Below are 9405 nucleotides of genomic sequence, written 5' to 3' on the forward strand. Positions count from 1 at the left end.
TACCATCCCCAACAGCAGGGACCTCCGATCCCCACCGACACCGAGCAGGCTGCCAAATCGGGCCACCCTCCCCCACCAGCAACTTGAGGAGCCACCAGGAAAAGGGAAGATGAACAACACTAAAGAACAGCATTATAAATAGAAACCTCCCTCGGCCACGGGAGTGACCTGCCAACAGCTACGTGCTACCCAGGCTCCGTAGCTGCTTCAGTTTGAGGGACTAAGCAGCCTGACATACAAGTAGCATTCGACCAGGTCCAGAACCAGGATCTCAGCTCGTTCCTCTTGAGGTGACCAGTTGGTTCAGAGCCTGGTTTTTGGTGGGAGTAGGGTCAGCCATCTCAATACCACACTACCCAGATGGACAAGCAAATAAAAAAAATCCAACAAATTTGAATACACTGTATTTATTTGTAACAGATTCTAAAGAATCTAGTGAGTCTATGTCAAGCCCATCGCATGACAGGTGATACAGGTGTAGGAAAAAAAAAGACATTTAAAACAAAATCAAGTGCCATTCAAGCTACTGGAATCTTCCAATTGCCCCCTCACAGGAGGCAGCACAGTATCACTGCAAGGTCTAGAAAAATTCAGATTCAACCCATTCTCAAGAGTCCCACCACACACACTCTGTAAATCAAAAGTGCAATCTCAACTTAAGTTGCCCTGTCGAGCTGTTGGCTGTAGGGAATCTTTTTGCATCTTAAAGGGAAGGAGGGAATCTCAGTTTAGTGCGTCTATGTGTCTGTGGGTAGAGGGTAAGCAGCCTGTAAAAAAAGCATGCTACACATCACCTATGTTCATCTGAAGTTTAAAATGCAAGAAAAAAAATCTTTCCTTGAAGCCATGAAGGTGGCATACTTAGGATCTCAAAAGCAGCCCTTAAATCAGTTTTACCTTGCACTGGAAAATCTCAAGCTCCTACCACACTGATTAGGCTCTGGGCACCAGGGAGTTACCGAGCTGTGGCAGAGTCTATACACCAGCCTTGTCCGTGAAGACAAAGCTGTTCTACGGGAAGGCAGTTAAACCTGTAATAACTACATTGTTAGTGACACTTCTTCAGCTCTGACTGGATAGGAAGCAAAGCTGGACCAATTTCAAATTGGTTAGTTCATGTTAAGTGTAAGAGCCCCCACATCACTCCCCTCCCACCCCTTACGCCCACTCCACGTCTCCCCTACCCCAAAAAAGGTAGCAATCTGGCTATACACATTCCAAGGATCTAGTCTTTATTAGAGCGTTCAATCTGCCCAGCTATTACAGTTTTGTCACAAACAAAAAAAAAAAACAAAAACAAAAAAACCCCCACAAGTTAAAGATACTCAAGTATGTCAATCTCGGAGGAAGCACCATGAAGCCACGGTGTTTCCAGAGCAGCATCTCTAGGGAGCGCCTGCTTGCTCACCCACCTCTCCCTCCGTGCATAGTTAAGTCTGAGATGATGTTTCACGAGAAAGGGCATGGCAATCCAGGCACCTCAGTGAAAGCCTGTTTGTGCTCTAGACACCCAACAACTTCAAAGCCACATTTGACTAAGAGAGCCAAACCCTCAAGACACAAGAGGGTTTGTTTAGAGAAGACATACTTTTTCCTAAGGCCAACTGACTTTTGCACAACTCCCCCCGCCCCAAGCTCCATTTCTAGCTAGAGAATGAATTTCAAATGCTATCAGTGGCTCACATGTGGAATCACATAGCTGGAAATAGGCTGCTTTTGAAGATAGGACCTGCACAAGGGCAGAGGGAGGATCTCCAGCCATAGGAGACTAGAGTCTGAAAGAGGTCTGCCTATCTCTTAGAAGGACACGGGCTCCAGCCCCCATCACAGCAACAGCTGGAGATAACTGACTAGTGAACTAGTTGGTTTGTGCTTCAAAGGACAAGCCTCATCTTCCCAGATAACCCAGCTGGCCTCTGGCTTTGTGCATTAAAACCACACTGCATGCCAAACAAAAAAAATAAGCAGCATTTCAAATTCCCCTAGAAAATACACGATTAGGTACAGTAGCCTGGGGCAGGCTCCTGGACAGATCTTCTGCCTCATCATTTATATACACGGTTACATTTTGGCACTGCAGACTTGGGAGCTTGAGTAAATTTGTATGTAGGTCCCTGCTGCCTTTTCTCCATAAAGCTCTGCACAGCATTTTCCACCATGCACTCCCCCCCACCCCAGTGTCCCCAGTTTTAGCATTTACACAGAGTCATTCAAAGCCCACCCCTGTTTATGCAACTCCACTTTGACAGCTATTTGCTACAGCTGGTCCTTCATAGGCAGCAAGCCATGCCAAAAAACCTCAGCCACATGTAACCTGCGATCCCATTCTTGCTTCAGCGAGGTTACTAGAAATGATCTTACGACCCTCCCCACCCCCCCCAACAGAAACATTTTCCTCTTCAGACATCCCCACTCAAGCTCTTGGGATGTCAGCCCCTGCAAAAAAATAAGGTTTACAGTACAGTTGTGTTTATATTGTTACAGGCACTTAAACAGGATTCTTTGGTCCTTCAAAGGAATTAGCCACTCTGGCTTCTATCTTCAGAAACCACAAGTCTGCACACCCATGACACCTCCCGCACTAAAAAAAAAAACCCAATTCAGATCCATTTCAGGGCAGCGCAGCTCTACCTTAGCATAATTCTACAATCTCCCCTCACACACCCCCAACCCTCCCCCATTGCCTCCAGAATTCAATAAGCAATTGAGTCTTCCTGTAAACGTCCAAGTCATCTAGTTTCCATAACACTGCACTTCCCATCACAGTGTACAGCAGACAGGCCTCGTTCCAACAACCCCAGGAACAAGACACTCAAGCAAGAGTCCAGGAAGTTGCCTTCTGTTGCAGTTCTAGGAAGGTGTTGTTTGTTGGTTTTGTGTTTTGTTGTTTGTTTCCTTTTTGCCCCCCACCCTCCCCACTCCCCAAGGCAAGAAAGTACCTTGGAGGACAGACCCTGAAGTTTGTCCTGGCTCAGTTACAGGGAAGCCACGTTGGGTAAGACTGATTGCAAGGCAGGAAGGGCTGCACGTGGGTGACATAGTAGTTGAAGTTTATTTCACTGACATAAGGAGCTGGCTGGTAGTAGCAGGTAACGTTTGTGACCGTGGGGATGATGTTCTGCTCAGCCAGGACTCTCACAGCCAGCATGGCAATGAGGTTCAGGGTCTGCCTCCTTTCGTGTCCCATAAGGCAGACTGTGCTCTCATTGACCACCCTGTGGAGGGTCATCAAATAGTCATATCTTTTGCTCTCCATCCCAACAAAGTGGCTCTGAAGGTAGCACTCCAGCTTCCTCTGCTGCTCACCGATGTCAGAGAAGTCTATGAAAAACCTGGAGCACATGTATCTCTGTAGTGCCTTCATATCCACTTCCGATTTGGGCTTAAACCCCCTCACCAAGAGGTTGCAGTATTTCAGAAGCCCCCCACCTCTGATCTCCTCTGGGTTTCTCGTGGCGATGACCCTGTTCCGGAGATGGTCCATTGCCTCCTCAAAGTCCCCATACATGCTCTCCCCAGTGACTGTGGGGTGGAAGTTCTCAGCCATGGGGTTCTCGGAACACTCCCCAAACAGCAGAAGCGAATCCAGGATGATCTGGAAGGAGTCCACGCTGAACTCGAACTGCCGCCTGAGAGAGTCCACGAATTTGAGTTCCACGTTCTTCCCGCTGTTGTTGGAGAGCGATATGAGGCTCCAGCGGTCGGTTTCGTTGCACACCTTCACAAGCTTCTGCACGTACGCCTCCTTCAGAGTCATGGGGGTGATCTTGTCTTTGTTGACACCTTCTGGGAGGAAGTCAAGAAGGCAGTCCATGACCACATCTTTAACAAGCTGGAAGACATCTTCGGTCTTCAGATCTACACCGAAGATGAGATCTAGGTCTTTGTAGCCCAAGCCACTGTCTTGATGTAGAACGTGACTAGCTGCTGAGCCATTCAACCTTACATTATGGACTGCAATTCCTTTCTTCTCCAAGCGACTACGGACAACCTGAGATATAAAGAGAGTCGGTGAGAAGCAAGAAAGCATTCTTGGAGCAGCCTGGATACACAGCAGGAGGATTCACTCCCTGTGCTTATATGGGTCACTCCAGTGCAAGACAGTGAAACAGAAAGCTAATCCATTAGAAATAGGTCACTTTGGAAAGCATCCAGAATCTCGCCAGCAGCTGGGGGTGGCTCTCCTTTACTTATTCCCTTGCATTAGAGGGCTCTTACTGCACACAAACAGATGTTTCTGCTTCCAGTACAGCTGTTTGCTCTTCCTTCCCCCACCAAAGTGGAGAGGTTATCTGAACCCATTCTTTGGGGCATCCTCTGCCCCCTTCACCCCCCCACGGTTGCAGTCAGCCTCTCCAGTCAGCAAGCCAAGACCAGCCGATCCAGAAACAACTCCAAATACAAGGCGGCAGCACAGTCTGCAGCAGTCCCTGCTGATTTAATCAGGGTGGCTCACTGCTTTTAGCCATCCCCTTTGCCTGTCAAGATTCATTAAAGGCAAATCAAGATGCCAGAACTGCTCAAAAGCCCCAGCCAGGCGTATGCAAGTTCATGTCCTAACTAGTAAGTGTATCCTAACAATTTCCAGTGTGTCAGAGCTTCGTGCTGAACTTGGCATGCTATCAAGCACAAGAGGCAGCTTTCATCTTACGGGTGTTACTCTGGTGATTTTAATGCTGCCTGCTCAGTCCTGGCACACCCACCAGTACCTCCAAAGCTTTGTTCATTTAGAGTGAAGCTGAATCACTTGCCTGATTACTTAACATGCAGGAGGCTGAAATAACCCCAAGACCATAAAATAAACTATCTGGACACCAGGTTATAATTTGAGTTTAACTGAGCTCAAAGATCCCAGGAAGATTAAGTTCACATCTTCCACCAGAAGCTCTTCACATCTCTCATGCTGCTTTCATGTTTCTCTCCAGCAATTACCCACCGTCCTGTGAGTCCCAGCTAGCCAGCCTGCTCACCCAGTGCTTGAAGCAAGGCTAGAGCTTGAAAGAGCCTAAGCTTGGGATACAAATGGACAAATTATATCACTAGAAGCCAGTTTGACCGGGCTATTCAGCCCTGCGAGGCTGTCCTAGTTTGAGAGGCCCCACTAAAATTAAAAACTTTATCAGAGGGACCAAAAGCCCTGCTTGGTTGATGTGGCCCTGAGCAGACAGTTTGGGGGGGTGGGGGGGGAGAAGGAACATCGGAGCATTGCAGCTCCAGTGAGTCTCAGCAGCTATAAAACAGCCCCTCCATGAGTTTTGTTTAGAAGAAACAATACATAAGAGGTGGACAACTGCAGCATGCAACCCTTAACCTGTCACAGGCCTCTTGGTGACCAAGCTGAGGCCACACCAGTGAGCTTCTGCTGCCCTGAGGTGCCCTCGCAAACAGAAAATATCTTGGCACAAACCGATAAATGTTTTTTAAACTTGAAGGTTGTTAAATCTCATGATGGAGCTTCTCTGCTGGAGTTTCCCCTGCTACTCCCTGACATGAGCCACTCTTGCTCAGGCTAGAAATGTGCCCGGGCTCCTTGCCAACTGAATGGTGACAGTCACATGTCAGGCAACAGTTAACCAGTGAGCTATTCACCATCGGAAGTCCCAAGTCCCCCCCAGCACATCCAATGCAGCCATGAAAGCAGTTGTTTTCAAAGGCAGATAGCCTGAAAACTGCATTTACTCCTAGAAGAGACCCAGGGTTACTCCCCCATATAGCACAAATTTCACACAGTCAATCCAGGGGAGTTCCTGGTGCCCATTTGTTGGCACCTGATCAGTCACGGGAGTCACTCACCCCAGGCACAGCTCCAGCACTACTTGTAGAGTTAAGAGTTTTGTGCTGTTAGGCTTAGAGAGACAAGATATAGGTCACAAAAGCGTTAGATGCAGAGCTAGGACCAGTGCTCGGAGAAGATCTCATTCCAGATTAATTTCCTAGCCCCAAAGAACATCTGCTTAACTCCTTTCTGGGTGCAGCATTTCAGAACCATAAGCTTCAGGCTTACTGGAGCTCCCCCCCAGGTTTACAGGTCCTCCCACGCGAGATGTATTCAGAAGGGGGGTGGGGGGGAACCACCTCATCCAACTGCTCAAGTCAGTCTTGTCCCAAATCACCCAAGAAAGCTCCAACCTGCAGAGCACCAGGGAGCAGAGAGCCTTGCTGCTTCCCCAAGGACAGCAAGCTTCAGCCTACCAGTCTCAACCTGAAGCACATCTCCCCGGCTCTAGCCGATGGGTTCAGGTATGTGGTTTGTTTTTTCCCCCAGAGGGTTGAATATTTAGAGGGTTAGGCAGCTGCTGACCTGCTTCCCAAAACAGCACCTCACGTTACGTGTGGTTCAGATAATTGATTCTGACAGCCAGGCGGGAGCAAACCCTGCCTGCGTCCTGACCTGCCGCTTCCCACCTCCCACAACAACAAGAGCATGCAATAAATAACTGCCTTTTAGGTTACTTGTTTCAGATTAGTCAGCCCTAAATACAGGGTCTGCCAGCACGGCTGGTCAGAATTACAGTCCTCAGTTATTTAGTGTTTGAAGTTGCTAGTGGCAACATCCTTTTCAGCAGCTCTGACACCAAAACACTTCAGTTTCGTGGAACCAAACAGTAATAACTGGTGGAACATTTGATGCTGCACCACGCCGGGCTTTTAGCAGCGCCGAGCTTCGCTGGTCTTGCACAACCCAAGGGCAGTGTCCTGACAGTAGCCCTCATCTGTCCTTCAGTTTAAAAGCTTTAGCAGCCAACATTTAGCACTTCTGCCCCCAACAGATGCAGCAGAACTCGAGGAATCTGAAATCAGCTGAGGCTTTCGCACAGCAGAGTGTCTTTCAAATGTCACCTTTCCCTTTTCCAAGCTTAAGCAGAAATATTTCTCAAGCAGCTGAGGCTTCAAAATCCTAGCGATTAGCTTATTGTGAAAGCTAGTTTGGTTTTAGCTTTGTGAATAGCCTTTTTAATTAGAAGCTAACATGCCCGATTTTACATTTGATGAGTCATTACTGAGGAATGAAGTTGCCTCCCAAACATGAATATGCATCAGCTTATTTGAACTACATTGTTAGTTTAATATTAAACACAGTTATTACTTTATGGTTAAACTAACAGGAACTCTTCAACAAGATGAAGTCTTAGGCAGGCTCTGGAAGATACAGTCAGTGTGACGAGAATCAAAGGACACTGACATTTGATCTAGCATTTCAATTAATAACTGCCTCTTACAACGCACAAGCCCAACATGTCCACCAGCACGAAGCCATTTCGTGGCAGCAGCTCCAAAAAAGCCACTTGGCCTTGGCCACCCCCCCCCCCCCAATTTCACAGCTCTTGGGGCACCAAAGCCACTCTAAAAGGAGGAGGACCACGGGATGGGAGGAAGCAAAGCGGGATCTACAGCACAAGCTGCAGCGGCTTCGGGGTTCAGGCACGAATTTTACACGCAGGGGATTTTTTTTTTTTCCTAGAGAAAGCTGTTTTTTTTTTTTTTCAGGAGACTCCTTCCAGTTTTATACATTTCTACGACTGCAGGCAGAACACAGGCAGCAAGCGGGCAGCCCCCCCAGGCCAAGCAACCCCCAGCCAGCCCCACCGAGACCCCCCCGGGATAGGGAAGCGGGGCTAACCGAGCACCCAGCACCCCTGGGACGATGGGGGTCGGCTCCCTGACACCCACCCCACCCCCCGGGGGGGAACACCCGCACCGTGCGGGCCGGGAGCTCTGCCCTCAGCTCACCGGGGGGGGGCAGAGGGTGCCCGGGGGGGCTGGCTCGGGGCCCGGCGTGCCGGTTACCGCTGCCTCAGCACTTTTATTTTCACCCTGACCCCCACGGGAGCGGGGCAGAGTCCAACGAGGCGGCGAAACCTGTACCCCCCTCAACTCCTTCCTCCCCCCCCCCCCCCAGCCCCCCAGGGCCTCACCTGGACGATGGTGCGGGGCCTCACCGAGAGCGTGGGGAAGTTTCCACGGCCGTGGATGGGGACGGCCTCCCCCAGGATCTGGTCCAGCCGCTGCACCTGCTCCCAGGTCAGGACGCTGAAGCGGCTGCCGCGCTGCTCCGAAGGGCCCGCAACGGGCCCCGCCACCGGCAGCATCGCCTTCCTCCTCCTCCTCCTCCTCTTCCCCCCCCCTCCCCTCCCCGCCGCCGCAGCCGAAAAGCCACCGGAAGAGGAGGTCGAGTCACCCGGAAACGGCCCGGAAACCAGCCGGAAGTGCCGGGTTGGGAGGGGAAAAGGGAGGAAAATTTGAAGGAAAAAAAAAAAAGAAAAGGGGGGAAAAAAGGCGAGGAGAGAGGAGGGGGGAGGAGGGGAGGGAAGAAAAAAAAAAAAAAAAAAAGGTGGCGCTGCGGGCCGTTCCCCGAGGGGCGGAGGCGGGGAGGAGCGGTCGGTGCCCGGAGCGGGGGGGTGGGAAACGCTGCAACGAACCGGCCCGCGCCGCTCCCCTCCCGCCACCGGCTACGCGGAGGACTGCGCTGGCACGCGCCCGGCCGCCCCTTTATATAGGCACCGCGGCCGCGCCCCCATTGGCCCGGCCCCGCCGCCAATCCCTGCCCGGCCTCGCCGCCTCTCCGGCGCTTTCATAGGCCCAGGAGGAAAAGAGGGGCTGGGTTAGAAGCCAATCAGAGGAGGGAGGAGGGAAAGAGGCGGGACGAAGGGCAGAGGGGGCGGGGCAGGGTGGTGGAGCCACGCCCCTCTGGCGCGGCTCGCTGCGTGCGGGAATCCCGGCGGTGATTGGGCGGGGCGGGGCGCGGGTTAAAGGGATACCCACCCCATTGATGCCCATTGATGCCCATTGATGCCCCATTGATGCCCCGTGCCCTGGTGCCCCATTGATGCCCAACGGCCTGGTACCCACTGATGGTCCACGGTCTGATACTGCACTGATACCCCACATCCTGATGCCCCATTGATGCCCCGTGCCCTGGTACCCCACCGATGCCCCACATCCTGATGCCCCATTGATGCCCCGTGCCCTCGCGTCCCATTGATGCCCCAAGGTCTGATGCCCCATTGATACACCATGGCCTGGCACCCCACAGCCCAATGCCCCCCAGCCGGACACCCCCCTCCCCAGGACCCTCACTCCCCAGGGACCCACTGCACCAGCTGGCTGCAGGGAGCTCTGGCACCCAGGAGACACAGGGTGACACCCCGGGGTGATGGAGCCCACCGGCTCAGGAGGCTGACGCCAGGTACTCCCAACCCCCAGAGTTCAACCTCAGCCCCCAAAACCCACCGCGTGGCCCCGCTGCTGGGCGAGCCACCGCCTCCTCCTCCGGCCAGTCATGTCCCAAGCCACCAGCCGCCCATTTCCTTTCATCCCAACAATTCCCATCACTTTAAAGAGCTCATTTCTCTGCGGCATTTAACCCTGCAGACATTTCCAGGAGGCACCTCCCCGCTGAGCCGG

The 9405-nt window shown here is 51.8% G+C and overlaps 1 protein-coding gene across 1 annotated transcript; it reads right to left on the reverse strand.

Annotated features, from left to right (window-relative positions):
• Positions 1–391: 391 nt before the first annotated feature.
• On the reverse strand, positions 392–8452 carry TENT5B (terminal nucleotidyltransferase 5B). The gene is made up of 2 exons (XM_049820533.1): positions 7917–8452; positions 392–3991 (listed from the first exon to the last, which is right to left on the reverse strand). Exons 1-2 carry the CDS (start codon positions 8088–8090, stop codon positions 2972–2974), a joined length of 1194 nt encoding a protein of 397 aa, XP_049676490.1. The 5' UTR covers positions 8091–8452; the 3' UTR covers positions 392–2971.
• Positions 8453–9405: the final 953 nt, after the last annotated feature.

The sequence above is a fragment of the Accipiter gentilis genome, chromosome 17 (genome assembly GCF_929443795.1).
Source record: "Accipiter gentilis chromosome 17, bAccGen1.1, whole genome shotgun sequence".
Taxonomy (NCBI): Eukaryota; Metazoa; Chordata; class Aves; order Accipitriformes; family Accipitridae; genus Astur; species Astur gentilis.

What these genes read in the sequence shown, in the direction of transcription:
- TENT5B (XM_049820533.1), bottom strand. Translation starts at nt 8,090, where the DNA reads ATGCTGCCGGTGGCGGGGCCCGTTGCGGGCCCTTCGGAGCAGCGCGGC. An exon ending in GGCCCCGCACCATCGTCCAG is followed by an intron (nt 3,992 to 7,916) that starts GTGAGGCCCTGG and finishes TTTATATCTCAG; the next exon opens with GTTGTCCGTAGTCGCTTGGA.